This window comes from Octopus sinensis, linkage group LG11, assembly GCF_006345805.1.
Source record: "Octopus sinensis linkage group LG11, ASM634580v1, whole genome shotgun sequence".
Lineage (NCBI taxonomy): Eukaryota > Metazoa > Mollusca > Cephalopoda > Octopoda > Octopodidae > Octopus > Octopus sinensis.
Window position 1 is genome coordinate 42,198,372 of NC_043007.1, and position 23,871 is coordinate 42,222,242.

At 37.0% G+C, this 23,871-nt stretch overlaps 1 protein-coding gene across 18 annotated transcripts in view; it reads left to right on the top strand.

The window, feature by feature from the left end:
- Positions 1–23,871, top strand: part of LOC115217047 (phosphofurin acidic cluster sorting protein 2) — a 313,884-nt gene that overhangs the window by 86,188 nt on the left and 203,825 nt on the right. For all 18 annotated transcript variants that reach the window (XM_029786612.2, XM_036507409.1, XM_036507410.1 and 15 more), the window contains 2 exons: positions 615–702; positions 10,960–11,049. In XM_029786612.2, the coding sequence (XP_029642472.1) occupies positions 615–702; positions 10,960–11,049 (178 nt within the window). The remainder of the gene's footprint in view (positions 1–614; positions 703–10,959; positions 11,050–23,871) is intronic.

The window sequence follows — 23,871 nt, forward strand, 5'->3', positions numbered from 1 at the left end:
TGCTCTGCCTGATTGACCTGGTTCAAAGCATTTTCAATGGTGGAAGCAACAAGGGAATATCCGTACAACTTTCATTGTATGCCTCTGTGTGTGTGTATGTGTGTATTCATGCATGTTATCAGAAATACTTGAGAAAGTGAAGTAGTGTTCTGACCCCCTAGTTCTTATTAGGGCAACCAGAAACTGAATGATCCTCAGGTCTTACATCAAAATATCCTTTTCTAAGATGTTCTAACAAATGTTGAACCCCCACCCCTATAGAGGGGAAGGTGGAGGGGACAGGGAATTGGTTCTGTCTGGAAAGCAAATGTAGTTCTGTGCATGCTTTATTCACTGTAATCATTCATTTACAGAACCTTCTTCAGACCTCAAACGGATAACTAGCGAGCTTCCACCATGTATGTATGTAGGTATGTGCATATATGCATATGTGTGCCTATGTATATACATGCATATTGTATGTATCTATATTTGCCTCTGCAGTCAATACTTGTAAACATATTTGCATAGAATATTTAAATATGATTTTCAAAAGAAAAATATCAAATTAAAGAAAGATGTCATAAGATGTTTATTATTTTCATTAATATCTTTTCTCTTGTTTTCTTCTACAGACTCTGCAGTTTGACACTAACTAGACTGGTTGTCCAGAAACCATTGGAAAATGATCTCACCTCTATAATCATTGCTGTCAAGATGCAGGTAAAAGATTCTTATCTATTGCACTTTGGATTGAGTCAATGAGGGAGCCTTTACAACAGATATATTATACATAGCAGCTAAGATCTCCCTCAGATCGTATGCTACTGTCTTAAAATTAAAAACGGATTATATTGGACAGTGATAGGATGGTCATGGTGGGAATGTTTTTGGCCATATGTTTGCTTAATGTGAACTGACCTAGAGCTAAATAGTAGCTTTAGTTGATTGTAAAATGGTGTCGACTGTCTGTTGTTTTAAAGTAAATTGTTCATTTTGAAGTCTCCATTGTTGTGAATTCTGATCATACTGAGAAACCGTATGACAGTGCAAGGGTTTGATGTCAATCCAGGAACTGATGTGTTCACTGCAAGTTGACTGTGTAGTGACTGTATGCACATGTAAAGATTGTATGTCATGTTTTGGGGATGTGAACCTTACAGATATAGAACATATGACCATGTGGGAACTGTACATGGTTGCTCAGTCTATAAGAAAGAGCAGCGAAATCTTGTTCAAATCAAAAGGCAAGATATATTGGGTAATGTAATTTTTTATGCACTGTTCTGTAAAAATAAGACTGGATAAGTTTGAATGCCTTTGATTCAAAAAGGGCTAAACAATAACAACTGTCTGACAGAACATTAAAGTGTATCAAAGGTACAGACATGCGAGGATTGTATAGTGACTGTGCAGACATGTAAGGAGTATATTGGGCGATGTAACTGTGCTGAAGAGATAATATGGTGGTTCTATAGAGATGTAGCATAGTGGAGCTACATGGCAACAGGTGTATATGGAAATATAGCAAATGTCTTGAGATATAAATGGACAGACTATGGCAATAAGTGGACCTGTACTGCAGTATAGAAATTGTATTGCAATAGGTGGACCGTACAGAGATGAGGGTGAGTGCATGGCAACTTGTAAACTGTATGAAAAAAGAAACTTATGTTCTGCATTGAGATGTAGAAGAGTGTTGACATTCCAGCAGTGGCCATTCTGCCTTTTTACTTTCAAGATATATCTAGGACACTATTATTCAGCATATTTTTTTTTGTTTTTTTTTCTCTAGGAAAGTTATGGATCTTGTAATGTGGTAATTGCATGTGGAGGAGTTTGTCATAAGAAATTAGGGGATGGGAAATTTAGTGATTATGTACTGATGTAGAATGTAAAGCAAATTGCTATATAGGATATAGCAATGCAGTGTAGTGATTAGTGTGTGTGTGTAGCAGAATAACGAGTATACGGAGGTGTGGAATGTATAACAGTGCAGTGAGGTGTATAGCAATATAATAAGTGTATAAGATGTAGAAAATATAATAGCAATATGCTGAATGTATATAGTGCTGTAGTGAGTGTGTAGAGTAATGAGGTGAATGTATAGCAGTATGGTGAGTATACTGCAGTGAATACTATCATCGTCGTTTTTGATGTCCCTTTTTCCATATGCGCTTAGGTTGGATGGAGTTTATTAAGGCCAATAATTTACAGCTAGATGCTCTTCCTTTTATCAACCCTTACTTGTTTCCAAGCAAGGTAACATTTCCTCAGTTGAAGGGCATGAACTTGTTGCATGATTAATGGACCCATGCATGGAACATGGCAGCTACTGCTGTAGCCTGTACATCACTCTGTGTGTATAAACCTGCAGAACTTCTGAAGTTTGCAACTGATTGTCTTCAAACTGGGAACATGCATTACTTAAGTTCCAGAGATGGTTTAAGACTCTTAATTTTTTTCACATAATGAGTAATGGGGCCTCTAGCCAGTTCCTGTAGTACCATAGGAGCAATATGTTGAAATAAAAACTGTTTGGAGCATACTGTTTATTATGAAAAGTATGATGAAATTTTAAATCCTGAGCAACTATTCAACTATTTTTTTAGCTTCAGTATCAAAGTCTTCCTTCTAAGCATAGATGAAGCCTATACAAATACTCTTCAGCTATTGATTACACACTGAAATATTGTATATACATTAGCCTACTAATTTATGGTGTCAAAGGGTGACCCCCTTCGGTCATGAATGACCATGGGATTGCACCTAGAAAGTTACCCTCCGAGGCACCGTCCGGGTAAGGTTGTTTATGGAAGACCAACAGTTGCCCATGCATACCAGCCTTCGCTTTCCACACCACTGATGTTATCCAAGGGAAAGGCAATGGGGCCAATACAGCTTGGCACCAGTAACGTTCCAATTCAGTTCTACAGCTGAGTTAACTGGAGCAACGTGAAATAAAGTGTCTTGCTCAAGAACACAACACGCAGCCCGGTCTGGGAATCGAACTCACAACTTTACCATTGTAAGCTTGACGCTCTAACCACTGAGCCATGCACCTTCACTGGTGTCAAAAACCCAACCATGTTATGGATCATGTCCTTAATGGGACCTTGTGTACCCAGATGCTGCATGCAGAATTGTTTTTGTTTGGGAGCTGAGTTATTCTCACAATGGTCACACACTGTTTATGTGAAGGAGTGCACAGTTAAGCTATGACTATTGATCTCTCCAACCACATCAGCAACCCAACTATTGATTCCAAACTGAAACATTACTTGACAGTGTTGTTTTCAACAATCCATCCCCATTTACCACATCATTTCTTTCATGTAGATTTCTCTCATGTAGTGCTGTTGAGTGTGCCCTCAGGTTTAATTTATCACATAGATGTAGTTCCTATGTCTGCTGATTGTTCAGCGTAGTAGTGGCAGCGCCAACAGCTGCAAAGGAGAGTATATCCATTGAGAGCTTTTTGGTGTGTTCAAAAATCACATACCCCCATCCACTTTTCCATGAGAAGGTTAGGGCCTGGTATCTTCCAAACAGATTCTTGACATGTCACTTAGTCGAATTAGCCCTTCATTTACTCCACAAGTGTTTTGACGTCAATGCTGCACTTTCCCGTATTGCATGTTTCAAATTAACTGTACCATATATACAAACTATGCCATTTAGATTTTGAGCAACACCGGGTACGTCTGCTAGTATATATATAAAATGTAAAACACTGTCATTTACTGGAGATGTGGTTTTATTCAAAGGGTTTTAAAACCCAATGTTTACATACTATTATAACTTCATCTGCTTTGAGATCTTCCATCTCCCTGAATGCGCTTCCTAATGCCAACCACTCCACCGAGTGTACTGAGTGCTCTTTATGTGGCACCATCACCTGTACTTTTTACATGGCCCCTGTACCCACACCAACACTTTTTACGTGGCACCTTGGTTTTAAAATTTCAATTCTCTTATGGTGGGCAATATGTATGTAGATAAGTAGGTATGGTGATGCAGACAGGAAAAGTAGAACTCAAAATATGAGTATGTATAGTTTTATTAATATTTAGCAGAAGCAACACTGTGACTCAAAGGCCAAGAGTTTTGTGTATTGGCACTTATCAAGCTGGATGTCCCTGCAAAGATAAGTGCCAACACACAAACCTCTCAGTCCTTGAGTCTCTCTGTTGCATCTGCTAAATATATATGTGTGTGTGTGTCTGAGAGAGAGAGTAGTGCAGTAAGTTAAAACAATGTGGTGAGTATATTGCAGTGTTATATAAGATGTGGAATATATAATAGCTATTATTGACTATGTAAAGATGTGAAATATGTAGTGGATGTTATATAGTATTGTTGGGAATATATAACAATGTGTTGACAGTGCAGAGATGTGGAAAATAAAGTAGTCACTGTGTAGAGATGTTGAATATTAGTGTGATGTGCACACGTGTGCATGTATGTGAGAATATTGTGGTAAGTGATTTGATGTAGAATTTATGGTAGTGCTGTAGTGACTGCAGAGATGTGGAAGAATGTATGTCAAGTGGACTGCATGGAGCTGTAAGATGTACCTGGCAACAGGTCTACTTAGGTTGATGGCAGTATGTATACTCTGTATGTGAGGAGAGAGAGAGATTATCAGTTAAAAGTGGACATAAAAGTGTAATACTGAAATATGGGGGATTTTTGATGTCATTGAAAACATTGGATCTGTGTTGTTCCAACAGCTGGCACCAATAATCTTTAGTTATCTTCCACCCTGTCCTATCTTTCTCTCTAGCTATCACCTATTCTGTTCGATTTCTCCTCTTTTCAGTCTGTATCTCATCTCTCCTTTATTCATTCATCCTTTCACATGCTCTCCCTCTGTGTCTTCTTGCTCTCCCTCTGTGTCTTCTTGGTCTCCCTCTGTATCTTCTCCCTGCTCTACCTTTCTCATCATTTAGCTTCCAACTGTTCTCTCCCTTTCACCAAGCATCTCTCCCATCCTCCTCCTCCTCCCCTTCTTCATTCTTGTTCACTCACATCATTAATATTCTTCCAAAAGAAAGACTGACTTAAAACAAGCCATCAGGCTATGCCATTGATATTTGCCTTAGGCCAGGACAGCTATCTGTTGTCATTATTCCAACAATAACAGACATTCTGTCCCAGATGTATCTCATAAAAACACAACGTCAAATGATTTGATTATTTTAATATCAACACACTAAATACATGGAGTTGATGGTCATCAGGGATTTACAGAGATGGGACGGGGGGGGGATTAGGGGGAGAGATTTTATTGTTGCTGTTTAGTTCTAGGTTAACTCTGGTCAAATAGAAGTGTTCTAGCCATGACCATCATGTCATTTCTTTTTTTAACATTTATAGTGTGTCTATTTATACATAGAAACTCTTGTATTAATTAGACATTTTGCTGTATAACCTCAAAGTTGGAAAGCTTTTACTCATAGATTTCAAGCAGAACAGATATGGCCATCCTACCTTTTTCAAGTATTGTTGCTAGGACTGTCCTATTCAATGTCTTTTTTTTTGTTTTTTGAGATCTTATTATTGAGGGAGATTGGCCTCTATTACTAGCAGGTTGACTCACCACATAGTGTTTTCTTCCCTATCTCCGTCACTCAGTTTTTTTTCCCTCTTTCTATCTTACTCTTCATTATTCCTTGTCTCTCTTTTTTCTTTGTTTTTGCTATCACATTCTTTGCTTGTCTGCCTCTCTCTCTCTCTCCTCCTTTTGTTCTTTTCTTTTTTCTCACTTTTATTCACTCTTTTTGTCTCTTTCTCTTCCCCTTCCATCTCTCTCTCCCTCTTTTTTCCATTTTGTGCTTCCTGCCTTTTCTTGTTTTTGACTTTTGTTGACTCTCTCTGTCCCCATCACTTCTCTCTCTTTTCTCCATTTCTCTGTCTTTCTTAAACTTCTTTTCCCCGTTTTACTTCACTCCTGTTTCTCTTTAACCCACACCCATCTTCCGTTTTTTTGACAGAACCAATAATTTATCAGTGTAATCTTTGGAAATATTCCAGCAGATCAATAATTTGTCCTTGATGATTGGTTTTTATTTTTGTACGGTCACTCTCTAACAATCATCTTGTTTCCTAATGTTGCATTTCTTTTTATCTTTCTATATTTAAATACCACTGGCATACATCCTTGCACACATACATTCACAGGTCTTATCCAGTTATACATATGTGTGCACAGATATGCTTCTATTAATGTTGTTTTTATGCATACAACATTGTGTCCCAACAACTATTTCCATCAATTCCTCCAAACACTTGGATTTCTACACTATTGCATTTAACTACCCTAACTCTTGTTCCTCTTTACCTCTTTCTTCTCCAGCTCTGTTCCAACTACCAGAAAATAAATAACAATATTTACTTAGATTTTACTCCTTTGGGGACTTTTATTTAGTTTGAAGACAACCTTGTTTGAGCAGACCTATGATCAAAGGCATTCCATTTTCTGGGTGGTTTTCTAGATATTGTATCTAATGCATCATTCCTCTTTTTTTTTTTTTTTTTGTAAAAAGATGGTTGTGAAGAAGGGAGATTTGGGTACTATTTCTAGCAGTTAAGTGATCACATAAAGGTTCTCTTGTTGGTTCTAAAGGGTAGATAGCTAGTGCTTTGATACATTTTCAATGTAACCAAGACTTTGGAAAGCTTTCTGTTAAAAAGAAGTAATAAATCTGTAATTTTATATATTGATATATTATTGTGTTGATGTTGACCAACTGAAATATCATGATGTCATTCAGATTTGATTGAAGTTTTAATTTAAATATGAAGACTTTGATGTGATGAGTAATTATTTAATACCAAGCCCCTCAACATTAAAGTATAAGCATAGTTTGTGTGTTGTTTTGTCTTGAACCTGGCCTGATTGAGAAGACATATGGTCAAAGCAGTGATCATCCCATCCCAACAAATATAGTATCTCTAAGATTCTTTATCTGATATGTCCTCCTCCTTTTACCCCCTTTTCTCTTTTTGTAAGACACTAGTATAATATGAGGGAAATTCAGCTGCTATTTCTTGCAGGTTGAGTGTCCATGTAAAGGCTCTCTCTTTGTCTTGCACACTACCTGTCATGTTGCTACTGCTGCTGTTGTTGTTGTTATTGGAGATTTGACTGCTACATCAGCAAGCCAAGCAATCACCAAGACAACTCATTTGGCACCATTTATTAAAAATACACCGATTGTTGACGAAGAACATTGATATACTAATGTATGCTCAGTCTTCGGTGAATACAAAATGAAGAATAAATTGCAGTTGACACAGAAGCTGTGTGTATCAATTTATCTAGCTTCAATACTGGCAGTTTATAGAAACATAACTTTTTTTTTTAATGGTTTAATGAAAGTAAGGACAGTGATAATAATTCAATCAGGATTTCTGAGAAGGATGAAGAAGGATCAAATCACAGCTGGTTTGTTACTAATCATTGCATTGATCCTTATAAGAAACTCAGCTGAATGTCAATAGTTGCAATAGGGTTGATTGCAAATAGGGAAGCCTCTCAAAATGTTTAATACAGGACCACATTTCTGTCATGTCTGGTAATGGATCTCTGCTTGAGGTGCACTTCTGTCCCATTTGACAAAAAAATGTAGTTGGAAGTGATACAACATTGATTTCATTTCAGAATGTATTATCATGAATGCATCTATGAGCCAATCAGTGGTCTTAAATTGGGAAACAAAACAGGTCTATGTTTTCTAATTAGTGTTATAGCAAGATGCACTATGGGGAGCGGGGAATTGGATGGTCAGTGCTGGAGCACCAGGCTGTTTAATCAGCTCTGACCTGGAGTTTAACAACAACAAATGAATAGTGAAAATCAGAAATGATTTAATGCATTTGAGGAATGCATTAAATTTTTTTAAATCAGTCTTCTCTAACTCTGCAACTATATGTATAACTACTCTCAATACAGATAAATACACCAATAAAATACAAATGAACCTATACATGGTCATTTTGCCTACTGGAAATAGTAGCCAAATACTCTCTAAATCATACTACTTTCTTAAAAGGAGGGATGCAGTGTTGTAGTTTTGGATGCATCCTGCCTAAGAAAATAGACATCACCTAGAGCATTACTACAATATTGATTTAAGTTCATTGTCTCCATCTAATTCACCCAGACACACAAATGTTATGTACATGCCTGAACTACAAATGCATTATTTTCCTCTTCAGAACCAAAGGTTTGCTGTCTATCTCTAAACAATCTCAAAAGAATCTTATCTATTCTATGTAAACAGAATTCACTTTGCTCATTTTCAACTCTCTTGTAATCACCATTTTCAACCTTCAGATGCACTAAAACAAGCAAATTGATTGTGAACAGTCACAAATTGTTACCAGTGCATCACATATAAAACATACTTAGCCTGCTACATTGTGCCCTGCACAACATACCCTTGTTGCTCAATTGCACCATAAAAATCTAGACAGAAGAATGTTATCTAAGTGGCTGATCTTTTCATTTCTACCTTTTAATTCTTAATATAATTAGAGAGGCCAAACTTAAACATTTAATTCTAGACAGACTTCCTTGCAAAGTTAACTGGTTGAGTTGGTTGATACCTTTCAGTTGTACTGTCTTCTTTATATTTTGGCAAGAAACAGCTCCCAGTTTTAGGTGGCAAACTATCAACTCATGTTAGAAAAGCTTGGGGGTAATTACCAATATATTTGTCAGGATGTCAGATAAACAAATCCAAATACCCAATCTTTGTCAATACAAACAGACTTGCTGCTGATGATGTAATAATAATTTCAAATTTTAGCACAAGGCCAGCAAGTTCAGGGGAAGGGGCGAGTCAATTAATTTGCCAGGGTTCAACTGGTGCTCATTTTATTGACCCTGAAAGGGTGAAAGGTAAAGTTGACTATGGTGGAATTTGAACTCAGAACTAAAGATGGATGAAATGCCGCTATGTATTTTGCCTGGTATGGTAACGATTCTGCCAGCTCACTGCCTTAATAATAATAATAATAATAATAATAATAATCCTATTCTACTAAAGGCACAAGGCCTGAAATTTTAGGGGAGGGGGTGTCAATTGCATTGACCCCTGTGCTCAACTCATATTTTATTAACCATTGAAAGGATTAAAGCTGGCCTTGGCAGAACTTGAACTCAAAATGTAAAAACAGAGGAAATGCTACTAAGCATTTGACCCAGTGTGCTAATGATTTTGCCAGCTCGCTACAATAGTAATAATTGTTTTCTAACATAGGCACAAGGTCATAAGTTTGAGAGTTGAGATGGGTAGTTGATTATATCAACCATACTACTTGACTGGCACTTACTTTATCAACCCTGGAAAGAGGAAAGGCAAACTTGACCTCAGCAGCATTTGAACTCAGAATGTAAAGCACCAAAACAAATACTTCAAGGCATTTTGTCCAGCACTCTAACTATTCTTTTCAATGTAACAATCACCCTAACAATTGTAGTAATATTCTTTTCTTTATTAACCACTAAGGGTTCACACATAAAAGACAAACATTAAAAAACAGTAGTTTACAGAACATGAGATTGGATTGAATTGTATAAAAACAGGAAAAGGTTAAGGTTATACAAAGAATAGGTTAAAATTTGGACAAAAGATATAGAATAAGTTAACTAAAAATGCATAATAGTTTATAATATTGCTTTTGAGTTTTGGTACAATTCCAGCAATTTCGGTGGAGGGATAGGTCAATTAGATTGACTCCAGTTCTCAACTAGTACTTATTTTGACCCGAAAAGATGAAAGGCAAACTCAACTTCTGTGGAATTTGAACTCAGCAGTATTTTGTCTGTCTTACGTTCTAAGTATTTTGGCCAGCATGCTAACAATTCTGCCAGCTTTCTGCCTTTGATAGTTTCTGATATTGGCACAGGGTTTGAAATTTTGGAGGGGATAGTTGATTAAAATGCAACATTACATGAGTAGTACTGTATTTTATCAACTATGGGTAGGATTTGAACTCGTAACATAATGAACATTAAGTAAATACTGAAAAATATTTTTGTCTAACGTTCTTATGAGCCTGGCAGTTCACTGCCTCTAATGAAAATTTTTCTTAACATGGGAACAAGGGCACAAATTTGATGAGTGGTAATGGAAAGGTTAGCTGATTAAATGGATCCCAGTATTTGACTGGTGCTTTTATTGGCCCCTGAAAGGATGAAAGGCAAAGTTGATCATAGGATTTGAACTGGGAATGAAAAGAGCCATGAAAAATACTGCAAACTATTTTATCTGATGCTCTAGCAATTTTGCCAACCTGCCACTAATGATTTCTTTTGCCACCACGGCAACTAATAAAGGAGACAATGCAAAGGAAGATATAGTGTGGGCATTTATGTAGAATGAAATGATTTTTAAAGAAAACATATACCAACCACATGGTTCTGGTATACATTGTGTGGCTTCTACTATATCCTCAGGCCGACCAAAACCTTGTAATTGGATTTGGTAGATGGAAACTGAGGAAGTCTGTCATATATATATATATATATATATATATATATATATATGCATATGTTTGTCTCTCCACCATCACTTGACAACTGACATTGGTGTGTTTACGTCCCCGTAACTTAGCAGTTCAGCAAAAGAGACCGATAGAATAAGTACTAGGCTTACAAAGAATAAGTCCTTGGGTCAGTTTCTTTGACTAAAGGTGGTGCTCCAGCATAGCCCGAGTCAAATGACTGAAACAAATAATAGAATAAAAGAATGGTATACAGTAAGAACAAAAGTAATGAATGCAAGCATACATTGTATACAGTATTAAAAAAGTAATGAAGTACAGTATGCTTAAATGTATAATAAACTAACAATGTTAAAGTAATGTGTGTGTGTGTTGTGTAAACTATTTGAACCATAATATAAAATTAAATAGTAAAAAATAGAAAGCAACTCAAGATTCTCAATGTATTTTGCTTTTTGTTTTCAGGGATCAAAACGAGTGCTTCGATCAAATGAAATCCTTGTTCCTCCGGGTGGTTTACTGGAATGTGAACTTGATTTGTCTTTCTCATTACAGGTAAGTCTTGCACTTATGAATCTCTCTTTAACCCTTTCATTACTGTATTTATTTTGAGATGCTCTGTGTTTCTTTCAGTTACTTTAAATATAACAAAGAATTTAGTAAAATAAACTTAGTTATCATTCAGCTAGAGTTAGGAACATAACTTGTGACTCAGGTTTGGTGGAAGATTTTAATTCCAAACTTATGAAAACAAGACTTTTGTACTCAGAGCTAGGGCCGGTTTCAGCCGGGTTGGTAACAAAAGGGTTAACCTTCCTATACAATTTAGACATATTGTAATTAGGCCATCTAATTTGTAGTAAGACTGTTAAAACCAACTTAAGAGGTATTTTAATGGCCACTAGCCAGCCTCTCTGACATATTTCATATAATGATTTGAAAAAAACCAAAACAACAAAACATTTGTGTTCTAATGGTTCAGTAATGATTAAATTTAGTAATGTACTAGTATTATTCTTAGTCATGTATTGTAAATAAGTAAAAGTTCACTCATAAATAGAAAATCATGCTAAATAGGATTGTGAGGTCTGGCTAACTCTTTTGGATGGATAGATGTATAACCTATCCAACAGTAAAATATTGCAAATGCATTGGTGGTCGGGTATGTATGTATCTACATACACATTCAGGTGTGTGTGTGTGTGCATCAGCTAATCTTTCTGGTACTTTATCAAAAGGACCACCACCAACTTTGTCTAGTTCTCTTTCAGTCCTTCTGTAAGCAACAATGACACCATAAGCCACCGACCCTTCTAGATAAAAAGCTTCACCTCCGCTGCCCTCTTTGCATCCGACTCCACATTGCACAAGTTTGACCAGTGTACTCTAAACCTATCCCTTTCCACTTCACCAAGCTCCCTACCTTGCTTCTACAGACATTAATTGCAAAACTACATCCAGTGTTGTCACTGGCCTTGACAATGTCCTTTGACATTGTAATCCAGAACTTAGTCCTATACTCATCATATTTTAAATCTCACTTTCTATAGAGAATGGACACTAATGGTTAGAAGTATAATTCAGCGTTTCCTCCTCAAAGAAAGACAAACCCTCTCACTCAGCCAACTAACATGCTATTGCTTTCACTAGTAATATCTGCAAGATAATGGAACAACCATTAACATTGTTGTCCAACACATTGAATTTGAATCTCTCCTCTCCCATCAGTGACCATCATTATGGCTTTCTTTTCCAGAGCCAGATCCACTGGTGATGTTACTTCTCTCATGTCACTAATGGGCTCTGTATTTAGAGAAGTTCAATGAAAATTATTGTTGCTCTAGATAACTAGAATATGCATCTCCCAGCAAAACTTCCTGTCTTCAGGCTCCACCCATCTTACATCTCTTGAAACAGTGGCTTTTTATCAGCTTATACCAGCTGTGGCACAGATAATCCCCACCACCTCAATTCTCAGTCAACTTTGGTGATCTGGTGATTGTTAGACCAACACTCAAACTGTTATACACCAACACACATACACACGTGCCAATTTATATATGCTTATATGTTTGTCAGTATAACAGTATATATTAGTATATTAAATACATCTCTCTCTCTCCATTTCTCTGTCACTCTATGTATGTATATATATATATGTATGTATGTATGTGTATGTATGTATGTGTATGTATGTATGTATATATATGTATGTATATATACATATGTATATTAGAATTGATGTTATGTATTTGAGCATGTCTGTGTGTGACTGCGTGTGTGCATATATATACACACATATATATTTACACACACACACACACACACATATATATAATAGATAGATATATGCATACATGTATGTATTTTATATATATATGTATATGCATATCTGTATGTATATGCATATCTGTATCTATATATATGTATATATATATATATATATATATATATGTGTATATAGATATATATATATATATGTGTATATAGATATAGATCTATATCATCATCATTGTTTAATGACTGCTTTCCATGCTAGCATGGGTTGGACGATTTGACTGAGGACTGGCGAACCAGATGACGGAACCATCTGATCTGGCAGAGTTTCAACAACTAGATGCCCTTCCTAACGCCAACCACTCCAATTGTGTAGTGGATGCTTTTACGTGCCACATGCACAGGAGTCAATCCAGTGGCACTGGCAACAACCTCGCTCGAATGTTTTGTTCATGTGACACCAGCACAAGTGCAGGTAAGGTGATGCTGGTAACGATCACAAGTGCAGGTAAGGCGACGCTGGTAACTATCACAAGTGCCAGTAAGGTGACTCTAGTAATGCTCAAATGGTGCTTTTTATGTGCCACTGGCACGGAAGCCAGACAGTTGCTCTGGCAGTGATCCTGCTTGGATGGAGCTGTTAGCGCTCCACTGGCATGGGTGCCAGTCATTGAATTTGGTTCAATTTCGATTTCACTTGCCCCAACAGGTCTTCGCAAGCAGAGTTTAGTGTCCAATGAAGGAAGGTTGGCATGGGTACCAGTCATCGAATTTGGTTCGATTTTGATTTCACTTGTCTCAACAGGTCTTTGCAAGCAGAGTTTTGTGCTTGGAAAGCAGTCGTTAAACAATGATGTTGATATAAGTGGGCTGGCTACATTCCTGGTAAAGACCACAGGTTATGGTCTTACTTGTCTTGCTGGGTCTTCTCACGCACAACATATTTCCAAAGGTCTTGGTCACTAGTCATTGCCTCAGTGAGGCCTAATGTTTGAAAGTCATGCTTCACCACCTCATCCCAGGTCTTCCTGGTTCTACCTCTTCCACAGGTTCCCTCAACTACTAGGTTATGGCACTTTTTCACACAGCTATCCTCATCCATTCTCACCACATGACCATACCAGTGCAATCATCTCTCTGGCACACCACAACTGATGCTTCTTAGGTAGCAACCTTTCTCTCAAGGTATTTACATTCTGTCGAGTATGCACACTGACATTACACATCCATCAGAGTATACTGGCTTCATTCCTTGCAAGCTTACGCATGTCCTTAACAGTCATGGCCCATGTTTCACTGCCATGTAGCATGGCTGTTCGTACATATGCATCATACAGTCTGCCTTTTACTCTGAGTGAGAGGCCCTTTGTCACCAGCAGAGGTAAGAGCTCTTTGAACTTTACCCAGGCTATTCTTATTCTAGCAGCTACACTTTCAGTGCACCCTCCCCTGCTACTGACTTGGTCACCTAGGTAACGGAAGCTATCTACTACTAGTTTTTCTCCGTGGAATGTGGCAGAAGTTGTTCTCTGCACATTTTCAGTGTTTATTGCTTCTGAGCATCTGCCACATGCAAAAACTATCTTCCTTGTTAGCCTTACTTTGATATTGCTGCACCTCTTATGTGTCCAAAGCTTACAATGGGTACATCTTATAGAGTTTCTACCTACCTACGCCTTTTCTACAGATCAAGCAGGGCCATATACCCGAAGGGGTTTGTTTCTTTTCTCTAATACCCCTGTCTATAACATTGTTCTACTACCACGTTATTTTGGGCCGAGAGGGGAGATGCATGACGTTCGATCATATAGTAATATAAATAATATATGTATATGCATATATACATACATACATGTACATACTTACATATATATGTATATGCACATGCATATATGGGTATTGGATGTCAAAAACATAAATAACATGAAAATCCAGAACAAAAACGAACTTTTTTTGTGAACAACGAAAGAAACAAATATAAAAACAAGACAGGCAACATAAAGAACAATCCGTCCATCAGCTGCCCACTGTTTTATCTACTCCGCATTTCGAGCATTGGGACAAGATGTGTCTTCATGAAAACAGTTGCTCCTGCAAAGCAAATTAAAATAAAATTTGGGATTTGCGGAGGGTCAAAGTTGGTAACAAAAATAGGACAGTGAAAACAAATGGTAAGGGTTGTGAAGCCATAACAAGGTGAAGTGGTGAATGCTGGAGAAACAAGCTTTGACAGGAGACAGACAAAAATGTGTGCTATCCCTGTAGCTGAACGAGAAAAAAGAAAGAAATTCGAGACAGACACTGGTCACATGTGAACAAGAGAGTCAAAGAGGAAGAGTGAGGAAGAAAGAGGGACAGATAGAGAACAGTGATGGGGGGGGGGAGAATTAGAGAAAGGATGAGAGAGAAAAAAGGGAGATACAAGGAATATAGAAAGAGGAAGAGAGAGAGAAATATAGTGATATGTATGTGTATGTATGTGTGTGTGTATGTATGTATGTATATATATGTATGCTTATTGTATTTAACACGCACACACACTTTAATGATGTGATAAGTAGAGAGAGGAAGAATGAGAGCGGAGAAAATATGAATGCAAAAATTAAATTGTAAAGGGTTCAGGGAAATTTCTTGGTGGGATGGAAAGAAGAAAGGGAAAATATTTAAGAATACAAAGCTAGTGTTGACCAAAAGTTAGCCAGGAAAAAGGTCTACTAGTGAAAGATTAAATTTTATCTGTGGATAAAAGGGGCTTGTGGGATCTGTGTCTGTGTCACAGTATAAATTTTCTCTCATGTGTATAGGGGTTAATAATCTCCATTTTGGTATTAAAATATAAATCTGATCTTTGTAAGTTCCTAGAAATTATGCACTTTTTTGCTATGCAGAGATTGCATCTCTTGATAGGATTCATTTATTGTCTGGATTGTTTGGCAATCTTCCATCTGACGTCAAACAGTCTCCCATTTTCTTTTCTTTGCCAGATGTAGCTTGTGAACTTTGTGGTATTCTGTATATAAATAATTGAAGTAGAAGGAGCCTGTGGAAGAGAAACCTGTAGGAAGAATTGCTAAAATTGTCCTTGGGAGCCTGAATGTCATGAAGAAAGTGGCAATGAACTGGAAGAGTATCAAGATGTTGTAGTGGACCAGACTTGATCAGTCGGTGCTGGCATTGTTGCACAGATGTAAAATGATAATGCTAGGTTGGGGTGTGTATAAGTGTACATTATTGGCGCTCTGTTAGTTATGATGAAGAGGGTTGCATTTGATTCAATCTATGGAACAGCTTGCTTGTGAAATTAATGTGCAAGTGGCTGAGCATGCCACAGACACATGTACCTTCAACGCAGTTCTCAGGGAGATTCAGTGTTACACAGAATGTGACAAGGCTGACCCTTGAAATACAGGCATTAGTCATTTTTGCTACCTAAGTGGACTAAAGCAACATGAAATAAAGTGTCTTGTTCAAGGCCACAACGTGCTACCAGATATCAAACTGACAACCGGAAACCCTAACCATTAAACCATGCACCTTCACTCTCTCTTTCTTCCTCTCTCTCTCTCTCCATTTCCCAGTTTCAGTGGTGCAGAAATTCCCCACCTGGACAGGACGCCGGTCTGTCGCAGGATTACTCAGTTTTGCCAGCTGAGTGGACTAGAGCAACGTGAAATGAAGTGTTTTGCTCAAGAGCACAACACATTGCCTGGTCCAGGAATCGAAACCACAACCTTACGATCATGAGTTCAACACCCTAACCACTAAGCCACGCACCTCCACACACACACACACACACATATATATATATATATATATACACACACACACACACACATATATATATATATATATATATATATATATATATACACACACACACACACATATATAATATATATATATATATATATACACACACATACATATATATATATATATTGTATTGCTCCCACATCTGCAACAGTGTTGCTTCACACACAAACAGCCTAGATGCATCCAGACAAAGGCCTCTTGACTAATTAGCATAAAATCTCTCACCGACATGGTCCAATCTGTGGTTTACAATAATGCTTTCTCCTCTCTCTGCCTGTATATTGGCCTTTGTTCATTGGGGCTGTCTGGTCATATTCCTCCTCCATTCAGGAATTCTCAACTCCCCCGTCTCTCTTCTTTTTGTCACCTATGATGTGTCTAACCTTCTAGGTCCCATGTTAACCACTGTGCTTGGTCCTTCCTGTCCAGGATATCAAACCTCTATGTCTTATGTATTGAACCTTCTCTTCACCTATGTCTTACCTCCAGGTATTAACTTGCAATAGTGTATGCAATACATTAGTATCAATCTCACTCATCTCAAAGGGCCTGCAAAGGTCATGAGTACTGCTCTTTCCTGCAGATTCCACAAAAAATATATGCAGGTTTGTGTCAAGCAGATAACTGTTAACCTTATGCCTATACAAGAGATATTTTTAACCTAGTATATTACTTGCTATTATTTACAGCAGTATCCATATCAAGATTCACTATTAAAAGGATATATTTAATATTTTCATGATTCTTATATATGTCTATAATGTGTGTGTGTGTGTAAGTATGTATTGTGTTCATTTTTAAGGATGTTTTAGACTAGTTTTGCATGGTTCTTAGCCTGGAAAAATCTTTTGAAAGCTCTGTACAATACTTCAAATACTAAAGTTCCAAAATGTAATGTTTTATACTTTATTTACTTGTTGTTGTGCATAGTATTACATGAAGGATGAAACGGATTTGAAAGCAAGGTTATATTACATAAAAAACTTATATGAAGAAAGTGAACTGAAGTTTTGTGTGCACGCATGTGTATGAGGTAAACTAATTGGACTATTAAATCAATACTAAAGCTCCATGAAGCTTTTCCAAGTTTGATATTTTTGATACTAAGCGAACATGAAATGGTGGCCTTATGAAGATTACAGACAGATATCTCTGTTAAAATACTTTATTGATTTTATGTTGTCTGTGTGTATTGTTATAGCTTTATACCTACTTTTTCATGGTGGTATAGATTGGGCAGGACTTTTTGAGGTGGCTTTACAGACTGGTGTCCTTACAGCTGCCAACCTTTTTTCTAACTTCTTACGCCAATACTAAAATTGTAAACACTGTTCACATGTATCTATGTATGTATACATGCATGCAAGTATGTATGTATGTATATGTCTTATTGACACTTGTGTAGCTGTGTGTGTTGGCATGTGTATGAGTGTGTAATTTTCATTTTCAGGCGATGTGGAACTTAAAAACCCACTCTTTATTTTCCTTTAATCCATATTCAATTGATGATTTGATCCTATAGCAATCTAATTCCTTCAGCAACTCTCACCTTTTCAAAGAAATATATGGCTTTATACTTACACTTATTAACATTAGCACCATCATTTGTCCATCTTAGTCCATTGAATGACATTCTAAAGAGCTCCAGATAAATCCAGTTAGATATCAAAGATGTGCAGGACTGTATCACCTAAACCCTTTTTTTTATTTCTTAGCAGAGAAAAGGGTGGTGTCCATGACTCTTTCTAAAGTATCCAGCAAGTTGATGGTTTTCTCAAACCAGAGAGTTTCTCTGATTGCTTGAAATGGAATTCCACTAAAAGCATCCAAGGAACAGATGGTGATGTTAAACCAAGTGATAGATTAAGTTTACACCAGCCACTTAGGCAACGATAGGATTTGAATTCAGAATATATAGATTCTTAATACTTCAAGGCACTGTTCTTGATACTCTGATGATTCCACCAGTCCACCACCATTTATTATTTTTCATACTTTATTTACTAACCCCAGAAGGATAAAATGCAAAATTAACTTTGGCTAGATTTGAACTCAAAATGCAAGAATTTGGAATAAATAATGCAAATCTCTAAATAATTCAATGCTCTAATGGTTTTCCCTATTGACTGTTTCTTGTTAACAGCACTTCCCTAGTCATAGATTAGTAAACTAATGACAGCATATTCAAAATGTACCAAACCATGGAGTACCAGATTTAAGAGGTGCAAACTTTTATTATAGTATAATGTAGAAGTAAATATAACGGTATGTAAAGTAGTATTCTGTATATCTTACTTTACATGGATATACTTTAGAAAGCCACAAAACTGTGGTATTTATTTTCAGGAAGCATCTTGTATAGTACTAAAAAGCACAAAAGCATATTAGTAGCTACTGATATACTTTTGTGCTTTTTAGCACTATATGAAATTATTTTTTGGGATGAATACCACTGCTTTGTGGCTTTCTATAGTATATTCATTTCAAGATATATATAGAGTTATAGTTTGAATTAATACTGCTTCCATTGCTAATAATAATAATAAATGTGTTTTTAATGTGTAGAATGACCCTACAATGATGCACGTGTGTGTGTTTGTGTGAAATACATTCAGAGGATTTTCCACATCTGAGGCAACATTTAATTTTTTTAATCAAATTTCTGCCAAACTGATGAGGGAAAAAAAAGAATAAACATCATACATTCACAATAGGTGCTTTACTCTGCACAAAAGTATATTAAGTACATATAAAACCAAAAGCATATATGCTGCTTATATATATGAATATTTGCATGTATGTATATATTTTTATATATGTCAGTATATGCGTGTGTGTGTGTGTGTGTGTGAATGTACATAAGTGTGGCTATGTGGTAAGAAGTTTGCTTCCCAACCACATGGTTCAGTCTCACTGCATGGCACCTTGGGCAAATGTATTCAACCATAGCCCCAGGCTGACCAAAGCCTTGTGAGTAGATTTAGTGAAAGAAAATTGAAAAATACTCGTGTGTGTGTGTGTGTGTGTGTGTTAATGTCTCCTTGTCTTAACATTGTGTGGTAGTTGTAAATGAGTGTCACTGTCATGCAAGCAGTGTAATTTTTTCTCAATATTCTGTGAGAACACATCTGGCCATAGGGAAATTATCACCTTGCTTGGAACCAGTTACACGTTGGTGACAGGGAAGGCATGCAGCCATAGAAAATCTGCCTCAGTATAACTCATGCAGGCTTGGAAAAGTGTATGTTAAACAACAATGATTGCACATGCACACACACACACACACTCACACACACAAGCATCTCTATTCAGAAAATGTGTAACCAAGTCTGTTTTTCTTCCTAAACTGTTGATGCTCACTTTTTCTTAGAGTAACCACTAAGCAACCTCTTCTCATCCATTTGTTCAGATTTCTAGATTCAATGTCGTCTCTTGTCTGTAGTTTCATATACTTGAAAATGCTTCATTAATTAATAGTGATAATGTTGCTTTTAGCTTGATTAGCTAATTGTGATGTCTTCTACCATATGAAGATAGGTCCTATTCAATGGAAGTTCTCCATTGTTAAGAATTTTCTCCAGACATAGACATTTTAGCGTTATTATAGTTGTTGTTGTTCTTGTTAGTGTTTGGACTGTCTTCACATGTCTTATTGCTGCTTATATTGCTGTTTGTGTGTCATGTGTGAGTATAATGTATTTATTTGTGTATATGTATATGAGTGTACACTATAAATATTTGTACATTTGTGTGTGTCTGTTTGTGTGTAAGTATATATACATACTCGTATGTATATACAGACACATGTATGTGCACACACACGCACATGGGAACAAGCATGGCTAAGTGTTGAAGTTCACGTTGTAATCAATCACATAGCCCTAGATTTGAACCCATTATATTGATATATGGGGCAAGGTTTTGGGTTTTTTTACCACAGCATCTGATCAGTCTGGGCTTTGAGAATGAACTTGAGTAGACGGGGTAATTGAAAGCCTAACAGAACAATTGTACCTGTGATTCAAAGGACCAGTCTTGTTACATTCAGTATTGTCCTGATTCTGCCTGAGAATTCCATCCTGGATATGTCTTGTCTATGGAGTACTCAACCATTAACAGTATCATTTAGTGGGTAGGTAGTTTAGTGGACTGAGTCCTTGAAATACCCAACATTGAAACTGACAGGTATCCAATTAATTTACACACTCATGTACATGTGCCTTTATATGTTTGTATGTATCTGCATATATGTTTTGCATGGTGTGTATGTGCATAATGTATCAATATTTGTGTTTTAGTGTGTGTATGTGTGTGTCTATATGTATGTATATGTATATAATATATGCATTTGTGTGTATGAAATCATATACTCTCCAGCTTGAGTGATTTTTGCTTCTTGTCTCCTAGATACAGATTTTTGTTTTGTTTGTTTTTTAATTTTCCTTTAAGAAAGTTTGACTTTTTTTATTATTGTTTCTTGATTGAAAATGTCTTGGAGTTTTTCTCTTTTAGACATTATCTGAAAGTTGCCTAGTAACAACCTTAGTTCTTTGCATTCTTCTACCTTTTAGTCTTTTCATTCTGGCAAATTTCTTTGTCTTCCTTTCTTTCCTTCTTCCTTTTTATCTTTCTTCCTTTTCTTTCTGTTTCTCTTCCTTTTGTTTCCTTTCTTCCTTTTCTTTCTTTCTTTTCATTTTATTTGTCTTTATCCTTTCTTTGTCTTTTTCTTTCTCTCATTCTCTTCTTTCTATTTCTCTTTCTCTTCATTTTCTTTGTCATTTTTCTTTTTCACAATATTTTTTCCATTTTTACCTTTCATTCTTTCCATCTTTTACTCTATTCTTTTTCTTTCCATTTTCTTTTACCTCTCTTTTTCTGTTTTGTTCTTTTTCCTTCCTTCTTCCTTTTCTTTTCTTTCAGTTGTTCTTCCTTTCCTCTCCGTCGTTCTTCCATTCCTCTCCGTTGTTCTTCCATTCCTCTCCGTTGTTCTTCCATTCCTCTCCATCGTTCTTCCATTCCTCTCCATCGTTCTTCCATTCCTCTCCGTCGTTCTTCCATTCCTCTCCGTCGTTCTTCCATTCCTCTCCGTCATTCTTCCTTTCCTCTCCGTCATTCTTCCTTTCCTCTCCGTCATTCTTCCTTTCCTCTCCGTCGTCGTTCTTCCTCTCCGTCGTCGTTCTTCCTCTCCGTCGTCGTTCTTCCTCTCCGTCGTCGTTCTTCCTCTCCGTCGTCGTTCTTCCTCTCCGTCGTCGTTCTTCCTCTCCGTCGTCGTTCTTCCTCTCCGTCGTCGTTCTTCCTCTCCGTCGTCGTTCTTCCTCTCCGTCGTCGTTCTTCCTCTCCGTCGTCGTTCTTCCTCTCCGTCGTCGTTCTTCCTCTCCGTCGTCGTTCTTCCTCTCCGTCGTCGTTCTTCCTCTCCGTCGTCGTTCTTCCTCTCCGTCGTCGTTCTTCTCTCCGTCGTCGTTCTTCCTCTCCGTCGTTGTTCTTCCTCTCCGTCGTCGTTCTTCCTCTCCGTCGTCGTTCTTCCTCTCCGTCGTCGTTCTTCCTCTCCGTCGTCGTTCTTCCTCTCCGTCGTCGTTCTTCCTCTCCGTCGTCGTTCTTCCTCTCCGTCGTCGTTCTTCCTCTCCGTCGTCGTTTTTCCTCTCCGTCGTCGTTTTTCCTCTCCGTCGTCGTTCTTCCTCTCCGTCGTCGTTCTTCCTCTCTGTCTTTCTCCCTTTATCTTTTCTTTTCTTTCTATCTTCCTTTCCCTGTTATTTTTCTTTTTTTTTCCCCCATATTCCCTCTCTCTTGCTGTCTCTTTCCTGCCATCTTTCTTTCCTTTTTGTCTTTTCTTCTATCTTTCTATTATTTTCATCTTTCTGTTGTCTTTCTCTCTTTTCTTTGACTTTTTCAATCTCCCACTCCTTCCATCTCTAGTCTCTGCTTGTTTGTTTCCTTATGTTTCCTTTTGGTTTTCATTGTTTATTTTTGGTTTCCTCTTTTCCCCTTCATTTTAGAAGAATTCTTAAACTATTTCTTTATTGCCCACCTCCTTTTCTTCTACATATATTTTCAATCAGTCCATCTTTAAACTGAATCATTTGCAAGCTTCTGATGTATCCTCTCATTATCTCTCTCCTAGTATATCTTGCAAGATTATGTTTGTGTAATGGTGTGTGTGTGTATATGTGTGTGTGTGTTAGTATTTAACTAACAAGAAAACAATGTGTTATTGCTAAGTGATGTCTGAACTATAATTCTAGTTGTTCCTTTAACCTCTACTGTAGCAATCACCATTTCTTAGTCTGACTTTTTTCTCTAAAGAGAAAGGTGATAGTGGTGAAGGGGTGTTAATGTTGGCCATGGTACTGCTGGTGGTGGCAGCAATAGTTAGAGCAGGCGGAGCATTGGTCTTGGTATTGTGTTTATGATGGTGATTGCAGTGATTCTGATAACATTGGTCTTGAAATTAATGGTTATGGATTAAACTGTCGTTAGTATTGGTACTGTTTTCTCGTCCCAGTCAACTCTATTCAAATATGGGCCCATCTGGATTCACTACTTAAAAGTTGGGTTCAATTTTCAATACTTTTCCTTGTCTATATAGATTACCACTACACTGTTGTTTCCAATCATATGCATGCATTTTTTATCCATACTTGTTATGAGTCATGAAGGGAACTTTATGCTTTTCTCAGCTTGCTAGAAACAGCAATCAAATTCCCAAAAATCAGATTCTACTCTTAAAAGTGAAAGCACACATATTTTCTAGATGTACTAAAAGATGGATGACCCAAATAGAGTGCTTTTGATATTGATATACTCAAACAGGACTTTCCCAATGTTAAATAACAACAACTATATACAAATGAGTCACATCATGGCAGTCTTTCGCTGCTTCTTGTTTAACTGAGACATGATCTTTACTCAGTTTTAAAAAATTAGTCTTTATCTTTATGATCTCTTTGCAGCCTGTTGATGCTGCAAAGTAACCTGTATTGTGATCATATAATTGATTCTTAAGACTTGTTGTTGAGATATTAGGGTTACAATATACTAGAAGATTCAACACATTACTGAGGGTGCTAGAATTATCAGCTAAATATTCATCAGAGTACATAATGTCTTAAAAGGGCAAGCAGTGTTGTTGAGGTTGCTAATCTTGATGAAGGAAAGCTATGATCAAGAGTGTTTCAGCCATGACCATAACAAATCACCACCCCCTCCCCCAGGTACCATGTGCCTAGGACTACATTACCAGATGTGCTATTCTAGAATGGGTTATGATTCAAAAGAGATTTTGTTGCTATT